Source organism: Rutilus rutilus (genome assembly GCF_951802725.1).
Source record: "Rutilus rutilus genome assembly, chromosome: 20".
NCBI classification, from domain to species: Eukaryota; Metazoa; Chordata; class Actinopteri; order Cypriniformes; family Leuciscidae; genus Rutilus; species Rutilus rutilus.
The window spans coordinates 5,863,342-5,879,698 of NC_140225.1; the positions used below are offsets into that span (position 1 = coordinate 5,863,342).

A 16,357-nucleotide genomic window follows, 5' to 3' on the forward strand; every position below is an offset into this window, starting at 1 on the left:
GGTCAGACCCTTTCAAATCCACTAATAATTATTCAGATCAGGAATTTGTATAGCACTGGTCCGTTATGTTGTGACAGGTGCTCTTGTATCGCTCCGCCTCCTCTCTGGACTATCCCACACACACACACTGAAGCTCTGATACAAGCGTGTGTCGCTTATCTTGCGGACGAATAGAACTGTATATTTCACACATTCCCATCACAGAAGAGACAGACCGGACCGCAGTTGCAAGGCAAGTTTAGCGGTTCTTGTATTTCTACCCTCAATGAATCACGTCGAGATTTATTTAGCTTTATTCTGTCCGTGTTGTTGGTCTCCGTCGGCCTGCTGTTAGTTTGTCGCATTGGACACTTTATTCAGTGTCAGATATGAATGTTTTGCGCATATTAAAGCTTAGAAACATCTAGCTATCGTAGCCTAGTATCGCTAAAAAAAAAAATTGCTGTTAAGTTGAAGTTAATAATTAAGTGAACCGCAGTGATTTGCGAAGGTTTAATGGAGTAAGACAACACCAAGACAAATGTTTGGCATTCTTTACATTTTAGAAAAGAAATGTAGCCTACAGAACAAGACACCAAATAAATCGCCATTAAAAGTGTTTTTAAAATGTTACTGATAGAGCCGAGGTTTAAAACAGTCCTGTTGTTGATTTCTCGACGTTTCAGTAGTTTTCGTACATTTGTTTATACAGTGCAGCCTGTGATATTACACTGAGTGTGATTCCTGTGTTGAAATGAATGGGAGGCTCTCAGTTTGTGTTTGATCAATCATTTATATCGAGATAAGATGCCATTGGTGTGGCATTTTGAGCATAAAAGTATTTGGCATGCAAATATTTAAGACTGGACATTGAGAAACAGATTATTACTGTAAAAACCTTATGGACATATTGAACTGAGAAGAGCCACAGAGCAGCATCCCAATTATCAAAGACAGTATTTAACATCAAACCTTCTACATGATTTACAACTATTCTCAGAGTTATTTTTCTCTGGCCATTTGTTCAATTAGGCTACCATGTTCCACATTAACATGGAATCACATTAACTTATTCCTATAATGTTTAACAACCACAAAGTGTAAAGATACTTTTTGTCTTCATTTTGAACAGTAAGTCCATTTGTACATGTATACTGTAAATTAAGGTTTATGGGATCTCAGCACCAGTGTTAGTCTTTTGAAAGCTGATGGTGTACATGATTGACATTTACATGTAGGCCTACATTTTTTATTTTTCTGGGTTTTGTTTTTGTTTTTTTATGGCAAAATGCAATGTCCAGACAAAGGCACAAAAATGATGTTAGAGTGATATGGAGTGAGTTTTAAATGTGGAGTGGGTGTGAATCTTGGTATCAGTTTTGCTATTTATACCCGGTCTGCATCTCACCGCTCCAGCATGTTCACATATGGAGGGATCTCATCACAGATCAGTGCTAACAGGCTAAAGGCAGATGGCGTGGGCTCTTTTGAGCAAGCTTTACACTTCCAGAACCAGGATTTTGAGGCCCTCAAACAGGAATGTTTGGAAGGGGGCTACCTGTTTGAAGACCCCTGCTTTCCAGCCGAACCGCCCTCGCTCGGCTTCAAAGAACTCGCCCCACATTCCTCCAAAACCCAGAATGTGGAGTGGATGCGCCCTACGGTAAGGAAAAAAGCTCCGTTATTAGATGTGGTTGTCTAAAACGGTTAGGGTTAGGTTACTCACCCTCATGTCATTCCAAACCTGACTTTTTTATTTTGGTGGAACACAAAATATGGAATTATGAAATTATTTGTCCATGCAATGAAATTCAATGACAATATTGGACCACGCTGACTTTCATTGTCTTATATTGTCTTAACGCTTATATATTCACTACCTCTTAGTCTCTTATGCTCACCAAGGCTGCATTCATTTGATCAAAATAGTAAAAATAGTAATACTGTGAAATAGAAATACAATTTAAAATAAATCCTTTTCCATTTGTATATTTTATAATGTAATTTATTCCTGTGATGCAAAGCTAAATTTTCAGCATCATTACTCCAGCCTTCAGTGTCACATGATTCTTCAGAAATCATTCTAATATGAAACATTTCTTATTATTATCAATGTTGTTCTGCAAACAGTTCTGCTGCTTAATATTTGTGTGGAAACTATGATTCTTTTTTTTTTTTCAGGATTCTTTGATAAATATAAAGAACAGTATTTATTTAAAATAAATGTTTTTTGTAACATTAGAGATGACTTTACTGTCACTTTTGATGAATTAAAAAAATCTTACTGACACCATACTTTTGTGTATATACTGTATAGCAGTCTAGACAGCAACATGCTCTTCATTGTGGGCCCGCTCATCCCTGCAGTCAGAATGACTCCTCCTTCTCTCTAGTCTCTACTGCAGCTGTTGTCACTATTATAAAGTTGCATACACAACACATGGATTATAACGTTTCTGTTGACACACTTAGTCAAAATACACACGCCTCCTCTGGAGGAATGAAGGTCTCATTTCAGACTGGCCATTGTTATTTCTTTAAAGAATATGAATATGTTTTTCTGGCAACATAGGTGTGGCAGCAGTACTTGTGCTCATGTCATTCCAAAGCCTGTTATTTTTTTCCATAATATACGAAAATATGTTCTTTTCCATACCAGGGTTATTATAATGAACTAAAACTTAAGCCGCAAAAAAATTTTTTACTTGCAATAATATATGGGTCATTGACGAATAAGGTTTTTAAAAGTGTAAAAAAATAGAATGGAGATATAACTATATTGGAAACCATTTTTTAGTTTACCTAGGTGTTAACAATAAGATTTTGTGGTTTGTACAATCAATTAACACTGTTTTTTGTCATTTTTTACAAGATGGAAAAAATTTGTCACCAAAAAAGTCATTCGGTTTAACCACTGATTTGAAAGTTAAAAACTGATTTGACATTGATGTTGAGATAGTATATAGTGTGTACCACAGAAGAAATATTAAATAAAATTATCACTGATCTCATAAATGTAATCATTTATTGGACTACTCTAAACACTCCAACATATTCAAGTAAAACATTGCACAGGGAAAGGAGAAAAGGGGAAATGTAAAAAAAAAGAGCCTTATCTGCTTTATATTTGTATTATTGTAGTTCCTTTAGTTATTAAAAACAATATTATTCCATTTAAATATTTACTATATCGGTTTTACCGAATGACCTTTTGACACTTCAAAATCTTTATATGTACACTTCAAAATACCTTTATATGTAGTAAAATATAATTAAAACCTTTTGGATTGAGTAAAAGAGATCAAGTTGTACTACCTTACTTTGGATACTTTGGATGTTATATATTTGTTTTTTTATTATTATTAAGGCCTTTGGACAAAAAAATGACCCGTCACGTCATTGACCCATATACTACTACTAAAATATATATGTATTACTACGACTCTATCTCACAAGTCTTATTTTTCTCACAACTGCAAGTTTATATCTCACAATTCTGAGGAAAAAAGTCAGCTCACAATTCTGACTTTTTTTTCTCACAATAGTGAGTTTACATCTCGCAATTCAGACTTTATTTCTCGCAATTGTGAGTTTATATCTCACCCGCAATTGCGAGGGGGAAAAAAGTCAGAATTGTGAAATAAAAAGTCGTAATTAACTTCTTTTTTTTTCTTCTGTGACTTAAACAAGCTTCCATACTAAAATAACTATATACTGTAGATAAAAAAAAAACAAAAAAAACATTAACTAATAATAATGACAAAAACAACAAAATTACTAAAACTTTCAAATGAAAATGGAAAATACAAAAGTAAAAACTAATGCAAAATATCAAATAATTATCTCTCAGTCATAAAATAACACCGTTCCATTCAAAGGCAGTTCATCAAAAAGGTTTTTCACATTTATCCTTTGTGTACCATTAGGGTTGCAAAGTTTCCAGAATTTTTGGAAACTTTTCAGGATTTTTTGGAAACTTTTCAGGATTATTTGGAAATTTTCTGGAACTTTTAGAAAGTTCCTGGAAATTTACCAGAAATATTCAGCCCCTTTGCAACCCTATGTACCATACAAAAAAAACATTCAGGTTTGTTCTAACATGAGGGTGCTTTTTCATTTTTGGCTGAACTATTCCTATAAAGTCTTGCTTGCTTCAATCTTGCTAGTAATAAAAACTTTTAGGCTTCCAAATTCCAGTGCCAGTCCCTCTAATCCCTCGTTTTCTGCAGGAGCTCTGTGATGATCCTCAGTTCATTGTGGGAGGAGCTTCGCGGACAGACGTCTGTCAGGGAGCTCTGGGTAAGTGTTCTGCCTGTACAAAAGTCATCCAGTATAGTTTCTAAGTGTTGGTGCTATGCAGGAATCGCCTCTAAATGATTCTGTGGCTGTACCAGCAAACTTAAAGCATGAGTCACGACAGAAAGAGCAGCTCATATAACTGACCTGAGGCGTGTCTGCATGTGACTCATCCGTTTCCTCCGGACCTTGAGTCAGTGCATGTGTCGTGCCAACTTATTTTAATCAATGTGCATGACAGATGATTTTTATAAGTTACCGCCCTTTTATATTACATATGTCTGCTTTCTATTAAGCTAGTGTAAAACAAGCAAATACATTACAAGTCTGCACACACCTACTTATTCTTTATTGTTAGCATTTTCCATGTTTCACAATAATAGAAGTCATCAAAACTAGGAGATAAACTTATCTGTATCTCTGTACGTTTGCTCCTATTACATTAACTGCTTTAAAACTCTCAAATTCACTACCAGGTGAAAGTCTGCAGTCTGCACAAACATACTCATATTTGTTAGTATTTTCACAATAATAGAAAGTTCATCAATCTTAGGAGATAACATAAATGGAATAATGGAAATTATAAAGTGACCAAAAGTGTTAAACCATTCAAAATCTCTCATATATTTGAGCCTAGATTTGCTTAGGCTGGGCCTGCCGCCGGCCCCTGGCGCTTTTAAAGCTGTGGAAAATTCCTCCGCTCTGAGTTGGAGATCTGAGTGGGATGTTAACAGGAATGGGTACACAGGCCTCACAGAGAAAATAAACCCCACCCCTTTCTTTGTGTCCCCCTGCTGGTTGTAAATTGACAGTTCAACTGCTGTGTTGTATTAAAAGACAAAATATGAATGGCATTTTATTCAGGGATTTTAGAATCACAGTTTAAAAAGCTTTTTGAATAAGTGCCATTATTTCTCCTTGTCTCATCTGTTATATATATATATCGTTTTCTTTTTTCTTTTTCCTGCTCAGGCGACTGCTGGCTCCTCGCTGCTATAGGTTCTCTGACTCTGAATGAAAAACTCCTCCACAGGGTTGTACCTCATGGCCAGAACTTTCAGGATGACTATGCTGGAATATTCCACTTTCAGGTTCTGAAACACACTATTCATGCTCTAAAAGTTATTTTTGTAAATGATAAAACAAAATCTAAATATTGTGTTATTTTTGAACTTTATTAATCAAAGCATTCTTTAAAAAAAAAAAAAAAAAAAAAAAAAAAAAAGGATCATAGTTTCCACAAAATATTAAGCAGCACAGCTGAAGAAGAACCAAATTATTTCTGAAGGATCTTGTGACACTACGGACCTGTTTCATCTGGAATCCTCTCAGCTTTTTCTTCATACAGTTGCTTGTTTCTGTTCTGCAGTTCTGGCAGTTTGGCGAGTGGGTCGACGTTGTGATTGACGATCGACTCCCAGTCAAAGACGGAGAGCTCATGTTTGTCCATTCAGCAGAGGGAAATGAGTTCTGGAGTGCCTTGGTTGAAAAGGCCTATGCAAAGTATGTCCTGATAGACATTTTGGTAAAGATCAGCAAATTTTGTTCTTACTAAACAAGAATCATTTACAAAAGTGCACTCATACTGTCTTATTTAAGAAGATTTTATTTGGTCTGAGTACAGTCTCCTCACCTGTGTGTGTGTGTGTGTGTGTGTGTGTGTGTGTGTGTTTTGTGCCAGGTTAAATGGCTCCTATGAAGCTCTCTCTGGAGGCTCCACCACTGAGGGTTTTGAGGATTTCACCGGAGGGGTCTCAGAGATGTACGAGCTCCGGAAAGCTCCGCGAGACCTGTACCGAATCATCGGCAAAGCCCTGGAGAGAGGCTCCCTGCTGGGCTGCTCAATTGATGTGAGAGCTTTATTCACTTAAGGGATACTTCACTCAAAAATTAAAGTTGTTACCTACTTGAACTCATGTTGCTAGAAACCAGTAAGATTGTTTTTCCACTTTTAATGCAAATATTTATCAGAATGTCCAATCTGCTGTTAATTGTTTAGATGATAGGGATGGTTTTGGGGCTGTCAAGCATATACACTACCCTTAATTTTTTTTCTTTTTTATTATATTCATAGTTATGTGTATATGTATATGTGTATAATAATAAGAACTGTTTCTTGAGCAGTAAATCAGCATAATAGAATGATCTGAAGGATCATGTGACACTGAAGACTGGAGTAATGATGCTGAAAATTTAGCTTTTGACATCACAAGAACAAATTGTGTTTTTAAAAGTATTGATTTATATTTTTTATTAATTATAAATATTACTTCATTTTACTGCATTTTTGATTAAATAAATCAGCATATATAGCCTATATATTATAAATAAATATTTCTTTATTTTTCGATTGATTGCTTTATATCCCTTTTTATATAGGTAATTTCATTTTTCTTTCAACATTTATTCTCATGCATTTATTTACCTATTTCTAGATTTATATTAATTTGTTATTTATAATTGTTTTCCAGATCACCAGTGCCTTTGACATGGAATCGGTGACGTTTAAGAAGCTGGTTAAGGGCCACGCTTACTCAGTGACTGCTCTCAAACAGGTAACGCTCCCAGTGTATGTTGATCATCGACATATTGGAGTTCAATTTTGTGTGCTTTCGTGTGAGATCTCTCTCCTCTTTGATAGGTGGAATTTAGGGGCCATACGGAGAGGCTTATCCGAATCCGTAACCCGTGGGGTCAGGTAGAATGGACGGGGGCCTGGAGTGATGAGTAAGAAATAACACAGAAATACTCATTCAGTTCAGCCCAAGTCATTGAGTAAGAAGACCGTGTGTTTCCTCCTCAGCTCTCCTGAATGGGACGAGATCGATCCATCTGAAAAAGAAGACTTGCACTTACAAATGGAGGATGGAGAGTTCTGGTGAGCTGTATTAGCAATACAAATTGAATTTGACACAACAGTAGACCAATAAGCATTGTGTACTCTCACAGTCACCGCATAAAGAAACGGCTCCCTTTGTCCCCAGGATGTCATTCAGTGAGTTTTTGCGGCAGTTCTCCAGGCTGGAGATTTGTAATCTGTCCCCTGATGCTCTGAGTGATGATGACCTGAGCCACTGGAACACCATCAAGTTTCACGGTGCCTGGCGGAAAGGAAGTACCGCAGGAGGCTGCCGAAATAATCCCAGTGAGTTACACCCCATGTCCAGCAATTTTATCGGTTGAGGTCACAGTGTGGTTGTATTGGTGCTCATAGTGGGAGTCTCTACCACATTCATAGGCTTTACAAATGTCCATATGTTTTGAAAAACATGATAAAGAGATTCTGGAAGAGGAAATGTTTGGATATACACTACATATTGGATATACAGTCTCTTATGCTCACAGAGGCTGCATTTATTTGATCAACAGTACAGTAAAATAAGTAATATTGTGAAATATTTGTAAAAATTTAAAAGAACTGTTTTTTTATTTTAATATATTTTAAAATGTTCAGTAGCCATTACTAAAGTCTTCAGTGTCACACAATCCTTCAAAAATCATTCTAATATGCTGGTTTACTTCTCAAGAAACATTTCTTATTATTATTAATGTTGAAAACCGTTCTGCTGCTTAATATCTTGGTCGTAATATCTTGTCTTTTTTCTAGGATTCTTTGAAGAATAGAAAGTTCAAAAGAAAATCATTTGCAACATTATAGATGTCACTTTTGATCAATTTAATGCATCGTTGCTGCATAAAAGTATTAAAAAATAAAAAATTCCCTTTTTTTTAAGAAATCTTACTGACTACAAACTTTTGAACAGTAGTGCATTAAAGCTTCATATCATGAACAATTATTAATGCATGAATCAAACTCAGCTACCAGCTTTACCTGGGATTTGATCCCCATAACTGTATGTGTTCCTGTACTATTTGGCAGACACATTTTGGATCAATCCACAGTATAAGATCACGCTGCTGGAGGAAGATGATGACCCGGAGGATGAAGAAGTGGCTTGCAGCTTACTGGTGGCTTTAATGCAGAAAGACCGCAGACGGCACCGCCGCCACGGCCAGGACATGCACACCATCGGTTTTGCGCTCTATGAGGTGAAGAGGTCCCTTTCCAACATGTTCAGATGTTTGTTATGCTGAACAAGCTGGCAATCGAATAATCATATTTATATGCACATTTTTTAATATTGCAAGAACAGGTAGCAAATTAAAAGGACTTCTTCCTGACAATGTTTCCCATCCATGTGTTCAAGCAAGAATGGCTCTGTTCATTAGGATGAGATGCACTGTAGGACTGAAAGCAGCTGGTGGCCACCAAATATTGATTTGTTAGCTTTGTTTTACAAAGCTAGTTCTTAGCTAGCTGTTTACAAGGCTTTGTTTACAAAGTTAGTTGTTTTCTGACATTGTAAAAGATTTTCCTCAGTGCTTTTCGTATCTAATAATTAATTATAGTAGTAAAACAAAAATTAAAATAAAACAATTCATTGTTCATTACAAAATAATACAAAATATTTTTTTCTTTCCATTTCTTTTTTCTCCTCCTCGCAGATTCCTGAAGAGGTATGATCCCATGTCAACAATTTCTTTGTTAAATAGGTTTGACTACATCATAATGGCTTGTGTACTTCCATAAACAGGTCATTTATTTTTAAAACGGAAGGTTTGAAGATTGAATTTTCCTCTAGATTATTCACAGTGGAATAACAGAAACTTCATTTATAATTTCCGTCTGTCTGCAGTACGCAGGCTGTCAGAATGTGCACCTTAAAAAGGACTTCTTCCTGACAAACTCATCGAGCGCCCGCTCCGAGACCTTCATCAACCTGCGTGAGGTGAGCACCCGTCTCAGCCTCCCTCCTGGGGAATACATCATCGTCCCCTCCACCTTCGAACCCAGCCAAGAGGCTGATTTTGTCCTAAGAGTCTTCACAGAGAAGCAGTCAGAGACAGAGTGAGTGTGTGTTTGTGTTTGAGAACTTCAGGCATTTTTCCTATTATTATTATTATTATTATTATTATTAAATTATTGTGATAATTTTCAGAATTTTCATTTTTTTTTTTTTTAATAAAACTACATTTGCATATAATAATATAGTGCACTAGTCACATTGAACTACTTCCTTGGTGCTATTTTTGTTGTATGGTAATTATCTATAGTCATGTATTACTTTTACGCGGGATACATCTCTGAGAGAGATGGGGAGCAGGATCCAATTGCAACATTAACTTTTATTTAAACAAACAAAACAAAAGTAAATCCAGGCAAAGGGAGATGTAAATCCAAAAAACAGGGAAAGGTAAGCAAAAACAGAACTGACAACACACGCGAGACATTCACAATGGACAACATCAGACACTAGGGAAACACTGGGGTATAAATACACAGGATAACGAGACACTAACTAGGAACAGTTGATGGAAATCAATCACTATGGAAACAAACAAGGTTTACTATAGAAACAAAGCAAAATGGGAACTAAACATGGGAAGTGAACACTGGAAACAATAGAAATGGCAAATACAAATTCAAAATAAAAGTCCTCTAATGCAAGACAGTGGAAATGAGACCAGAATCGTAAGTGTTATATAGGAAAAAAAGAAAATTGGGTTTGGAATGACATGAGGGTTATTAACCCATTACCTTCAATACAATATGTTTTCTCTTCAAAGGGAGTTGGATGATGAGATTTCAGCTGACCTGGAGGATGAGGTAAGATTTTGGATCTACATTATCATATAAACTTTCTGACATAAAAATAGATGCCAAGTGCTTTAGAGTGTAAGTTCATACTGTTTAATAAATATGGTTTCTTTGGTTTTCTTATAGGCAGAAATTACAGAGGATGACATTGATGACTCTTTCAAGTCTATGTTTGGGCAGCTGGCTGGAGAGGTGAGTGAATATATAAAAATGGTCCTAATGTTAGATTTGTGCATGTAATTGATCATTTTTTGTCTTGTTTTAGGATATGGAGATATCTGTCCGTGAACTCAGGACTATTCTCAACAGAGTAGTGTCCAGACGTGAGTAACACATAACAGTTTGCTCACACTTGGAGTTGACTCAGTCAAAATGAACCTGTTTAACTGAATTGAATGAACCATTTCTCTCTCAGACAAGGATCTACAGACAGATGGCTTCAGCATGGAGTCCTGCAGAACGATGGTCAACCTCTTGGATGTATCCTTCACAATTTAAAAGAGTATTCTGGGTTAGATACAAGTTAAGCTCTATTGACATCATCTGTGTTATTCTGTCGATTACTACGGAAAATCATTTTTGAGTTTGTAAATGGGCAATAATCCTGTTTACATTAATGCAAATACAGTGGAAGTGTATATTTTTACGAAATTTAACAAAGCCGAAACAAGATGATTTTTTTTTTTTTTTTTTTGCTTTAAATGGCAATGACAGCAGAAATACTGGATATAGCTTTGTACAGAAAGGTTAGCAGTATATGTAAATAATATAACAAATAGTTTATTCTGGAACAATGCTTTGCTAAATCATTTTCTGTGGTAATTGACATCATGTCAGTTGTGATCAGACAACCTGTGTCAGTGTTTGTTCTTGACTCTGTTCATCAGAAAGATGGTAGTGCACGTTTGGGTTTAGTAGAGTTTCAGATCCTCTGGAACAAAATAAGGAAGATGCTGGTGAGTGGAGACCACACTTAGCCTACTGAATAAATCCCATGAATTCTGAAATGTTTATAGATGATTATTCAATAGATTGTTCAATAGAAATAATTCATGCATTTTTTTTTCCGCTCAGGGGATCTTCAGAGAGTTTGATATTGATAAGTCAGGGACTATGAACTCTTATGAGATGCGTCTCGCTGTAGAATCAGCAGGTAAAGAGGCATTCATTATTGGCACAAACTCACGAACAGGGCCCAAAAACTTGCCACACCTGCCAATGAAGGGTGAATTAAAATAATTTGCTGTCCATTAATATTTATCAGCCATAATTGTTTTAAAGAAATTAACACTTTTATTCAGTACAGTAACAGTACAGACAGTAAAGACATTTATAATATAAAAAACAATTCTATTTGTTCTTTTGAAGTTTCTATTCATCAAAGAAATACTGAAAAAACTGTACATTAATGAGTCACAGCATTTGCATATTGTCGCCCTATTGTTGTTTTGATCGCATCTGTTGCTCTCCTCATTTGCAAGTCGCTTTGGATAAAAGCATCAGCTAAATGATTAAACGTAATGGCTGCTGAAAATTCAGCTTTGCTGTCACAGGAATACATTTAAAATGTATAAAAATAGAAAAATGAAGCCTTTGTGACAATATATTTTAAATGCAGTATCATTTTTAAATGCAGCCTTGGTGAGAATAAGAAACGTCTTTCAAAAACATTGAAAAAAAAATCTTACCAACCCCAAACTTTTGAATGATATGTAATGGTAACACTTTACAATAAGGTTCCATTTGTGAACATTTCTAAACTAACATTAGTTTACATGAATTTACAGTGAAAATAATTATAAAGCATTTATTAATCTTAAAGGGATAGTTCACCCAAAAATGAAAATTCTGTCATCATTTACCCCCCCTTAAGTTGTTCCATACCTGTATGAGTTTCTTTGTTCTGCTGAACACAAAGGAAGATATTTGGAAGAATGTTTGTAATCAACAGATCTCAGTTCCCATTGACTTCCATAGTAGGAAAAAAATATACTATGGTAGTCAATGGGGACTGAGATCTGTTTGGTTACAAACATTCTTCCAAATATATTCCTTTGTGTTCAGCAGAACAAAGAAACTCATACAGGTTTGGAACAACTTGAGGGTGAGTAAACAATGATAGAATTTTCATTTTTGGGTGAACTATCCCTTTAAATGTTAATTTCAACATTTACTAATACATTTCTAATATCAAAACTTTATATCTATTAACATTATTTAATGGACTTGAGCTGAAATTAACTAACAATAAACAGTTGTTTTTATTAACTAGCATAACTAACAAAGATTAATAAATACTGTTACAAACGAATTGCTCATTGTTAGTTAATGCATTAAGTAGTATTAACTAATTGGTCCTTATTGTAAAGTGCTACCATAATATTCTCTGAGAGCCCACCCTGTTCACTTTCTTTACAGGCTTTAAACTCAACAATAGACTCAACCAGATCCTTGTTGCCAGATACGCTGAGAATGAGGTCATCGATTTTGATAACTTTGTCTGCTGCTTGATCAAACTCGAGTGCATGTTCAGTAGGTGTTTCTCTTTGAATCACATGGTGCCTTTTAATTATTAAAAATTACACTGAAACGTTATGCTAGCGCCTTCATAGTCTTGCACTTCCTTGTAGGAACTTTTCAGCAGTTGGACACTGATGGAACAGGAACGGCTGAGATGAACTTGTCTGAGGTGCTTTGGTTTGATTTCTTGATTATTCAAATGTTCAAATGTCTACAAAACACTTATCATTCTTTCTCTTTCCTTTTGTTTAGTGGCTCTTTATGACTATGTGTGGTTGAGGTAAACCATTTCATTAATGTCCAACTCAAGAACCTGCTGCAAAGTGCCTCAATGCTGAACTCCTCATGCGACAATCTCATTTCCACTATAACCTCATTAGAATAAAGTGCTACTAGTTTTTTTAAAGGATTTATTAATATAACATATTGTAGTTACACTACAAAGGAAACCCCTCTAGTGTGAAACACGAGAAGAGGACCTCCACTTACCGCTTCTCTAGGACTGATGGAATGGCTGAGAAAACATCATGTGCATGGGATAAATATCAAGTGAGCTTCACGTTTTGCATTTGTCCTAAAAGAAGACCTGCCTTCGTTTCCAAAAGGTTGTGTACTGACAGTGCCATAGTGTACTTCATGTGCTCTGAAAAGGTGAACTAATGCATCCTATTAAAAAAGCTTTAGATGCATAATGCAAAAATTGTTTAGCTATTGTCACTCCCTATGATCAGAGCTTTAGAATAAACACTGTTGTTAAAATTTAACTTGTTTCATTTCATATGTTCTGAAAAACAAGTCTTCCTGAAACATTCTTACAAGCGAGTCATATTGGAGCATTTAATGGTGATTTCAGTCTAATTTAATTCATGCATGTTTGGGAATACTATAAACAGAAATGATGCGCTTTAAATCAATGGATAATGTAACAATCTCTACAAAATTATAACAACAGAAGTTATATCCACATATTTTATTACAAATTTTTCCATGAGTAACCATGAAAGCAAATTTCCTGAATGGAAAGAACATCTTTTTGTATATTTATTTACAAAGATAAGTAATTGCATATTTTGGGATTTGTCCTCCCAGAATACAGAAACGCTGATCTAAACAAATCGCTGAGCAATGGCTAACAGTTTAGAATATTCCCCTTCCATTTTGCGCAGGTGTGTTGGTAAAGGAGTTTTTATTCTCGTTCCTGTGGGGTTTCCATTCTCTTCAATCAAAACAACATTATTTGAATCGAAGCGTGGGGTCATTCGCGCTCCAGGCATCTTATGACCCACTATGAGAGCTTTTTTCTTCTGTCCTTTGATGGCCAGTAAGACTCTGTCTCCCACTTTACCAACTCCATTCTTGGTGTAAACGTGAATGACTTTTGGTGGACGGTGGTGATGGGCATTTCCAAGAGCGCTGTTGTCGACCACCCTCACGCGTGTTAACTTCTGAATAGCGGCCACAGTTGCTGAGACACTGCGGTGAGATTGATCATATATTTGTTGAGAACATGTGAGATCATTATTTCAAAGCTAAATGACAAGGCTACAAATTAAAACAAAAACAGGTTTATTTGAATGATTAAAACAAAACATCATTAAAAAGTAGCATATACTTTTGAGAAACTGAAACACTAATCATATATTGAGGACAAAACATCTGAATTTCCATTATGTGTGATATTAATAAATCCCCAACCAAAGATAACAAACCCAGGGTGCCCTGACCAATGAATTTCTATAACTTTTGCTGCCATTAATGATTACAAATGATAATGTAAATAATAATTGCAATATTACAATTCCCTAATATTTCCACCATGATTGTGGGAACCCTGCGAAACTAAAGTACAACCTCAAAAATGAGGAAATTGTTTACCTGAAAGTCCTCTGCTGCATCAATTTGGGCAAAATCACCCCGGACAACGACAGGGCCATCCTAACCTGACAATAAAAACAATCCAAAATCTGTAATAATAACAATAATATAACTTAACGAGTATTAATAAATAGAATCTGGCGTTTGACACCTCGTGTTATTTTGCTTCAGTTATCGGTGAAAGAATGCAACGGAAGAAAATTAACTCAAACATCTATTTAAACATTAGTCAAAATGTAGGCTACTTGTAAAGTGATATTTAATAGTGTGAATAAATAACGTTATTACCTGCTCAGATCATTCACACCAATGTCACACACACATCGGCTTTGCGTCATAGGAAAGCGACGTCTGATCTTATCAGCGAACTGAGCTCATTAGCGTCCCCTGCAATGTTGGAGGAGGCACCGCATTAGAAACCGACAGTATCCCAATATGGCAAGCCGTATTAACATTTAATCCTTAAAACCTAGTAGTATCTATTTTCATGCTACTAGTAGGCCCACTTATTTTTTTAGTAGGCTACTAGTGCTTATTCTTTAGGTAGGCTAGTGCCTATTTAGAAACTAGTAGACTACCTTTTTAAAAGATAGTAGTTATTCATTAGATACTTATTTTTTTAGAGACTGGTACTCATTCATTAGATTCTAGTACCTATTACATAGACACTAGTATTAATTAGATTATAGTGCCCATTAAATTGGTTCTAGTACTTATTTATTAGATACTAGTTCTTATATTCATTAGTTAGTCCTTATTATTAGATACTAGTACTTATTCATTAGATACTGGTAGTGGTACCTATTAAATAGATACTAGTTCTTATTCATTAGATACTAGTACTTATTTCGATAGTGACTAGTAACTATTCTTTTGTTACTAGTAACACATTTAAAATTTTTGCCATTGACTTCTATGTGGATCTGTCATTCAGATATCAACTATTCAGTTCTATGGCAAGCCGTTTTCACATTTAATCCTTAAAACCTACTTGTATCTATTTTCATGCATAGTACTTATTTTTTAGATACTAGTATCTATCCCATTAAGTTCTAGTACTTGTTCATTAGCTACTAGTGCTTATTTTTTTAGGTACTAGTGCCTATTCTTTAGATACTAGTGCTTATTCTTTAGGTACTAGTACCTTTTTAAAGATACTACTTATTCATTAGATACTAGTTCTTATTTATTAGATACTAGTACTTATTCCAATAGTGTCTAGTATTTAATTATACCAAACTTGTTAAGAAAAAATAGAACCAGTGCTTATTTTTTAGTTAGTTACATTTTAGATCAAAGATATCCTTACCTCAATAGATACTAGTACTATTTAAATAATCAGTATGCAAATAATATGTTGATTATTAATGAACCAACAACATGTCAAAGAGAGATGACACAGGAAACGGACTGAATTGCACAAGGCCGTTTTTATAATAACAATATAATAATAGCCTACCTTTTTAATGGTATTAGAGTAAAAAATATATATACAATGAATAGACATATGTAATATAGTGCATATATACTCTTATTTTGACATGACTCTCATTCTCAGACACAGATTAATATTCCAAATTGTTGATTGTAAGGAATTATGAATGTTAACCAAAAATCCCAATCTCTGGGTATTGTGATTGTTTGGCTGGTGGGTATGAACCAGTTTTTGGATCTACTTAACTGTTGTTTGAATTGTATTATTGGCAGCTAAGTCTTTATTATAGTCTACTGTACATTCAAAACAATAAATGTCATATTAAACATAAATCTTTCCTTGCGTTCATGCTAACCAATTAGCTATAGATAAACCAACAAAGCCAGTTACTTATGAAAAATCAATCTTCTATAGCCTTAGTTTAGCCTGCATTACCATATGAACTCTGATTGGATGGTTGAGAGTATACTCATGTTTATGTAATGATCTGGTAAAAGAAGATCTCTTAATATTTTCTTACTAGTTCCTTATGAGGTTGAAGATATCTGCAAATTAATAGATAGCTATTCTGTTTCGATATCATCTAATAATTT

At 35.0% G+C, this 16,357-nt stretch overlaps 2 protein-coding genes across 2 annotated transcripts; one reads left to right on the forward strand and one right to left on the reverse strand.

The window, feature by feature from the left end:
* Window positions 1-111: 111 nt before the first annotated feature.
* capn1a (calpain 1, (mu/I) large subunit a) lies at window positions 112-13,216 on the forward strand. The gene is made up of 22 exons (XM_084390865.1): window positions 112-232; window positions 1,396-1,642; window positions 4,209-4,278; window positions 5,248-5,366; window positions 5,645-5,778; window positions 5,957-6,125; window positions 6,747-6,830; window positions 6,917-7,002; window positions 7,079-7,153; window positions 7,260-7,420; window positions 8,156-8,325; window positions 8,782-8,793; window positions 8,973-9,184; window positions 9,904-9,943; window positions 10,061-10,126; window positions 10,200-10,257; window positions 10,350-10,414; window positions 10,822-10,890; window positions 11,009-11,087; window positions 12,353-12,466; window positions 12,565-12,623; window positions 12,707-13,216. Exons 2-22 carry the CDS (start codon window positions 1,397-1,399, stop codon window positions 12,731-12,733), a joined length of 2,115 nt encoding a protein of 704 aa, XP_084246991.1. The 5' UTR covers window positions 112-232; window position 1,396; the 3' UTR covers window positions 12,734-13,216.
* A 193-nt stretch (window positions 13,217-13,409) lies between these two features.
* mrpl14 (mitochondrial ribosomal protein L14) lies at window positions 13,410-14,689 on the reverse strand. Its single transcript, XM_084390864.1, has 3 exons — window positions 14,618-14,689; window positions 14,330-14,394; window positions 13,410-13,927 (listed from the first exon to the last, which is right to left on the reverse strand). Exons 2-3 carry the CDS (start codon window positions 14,386-14,388, stop codon window positions 13,561-13,563), a joined length of 426 nt encoding a protein of 141 aa, XP_084246990.1. The 5' UTR covers window positions 14,389-14,394; window positions 14,618-14,689; the 3' UTR covers window positions 13,410-13,560.
* Between the last annotated feature and the right edge of the window lie 1,668 nt (window positions 14,690-16,357).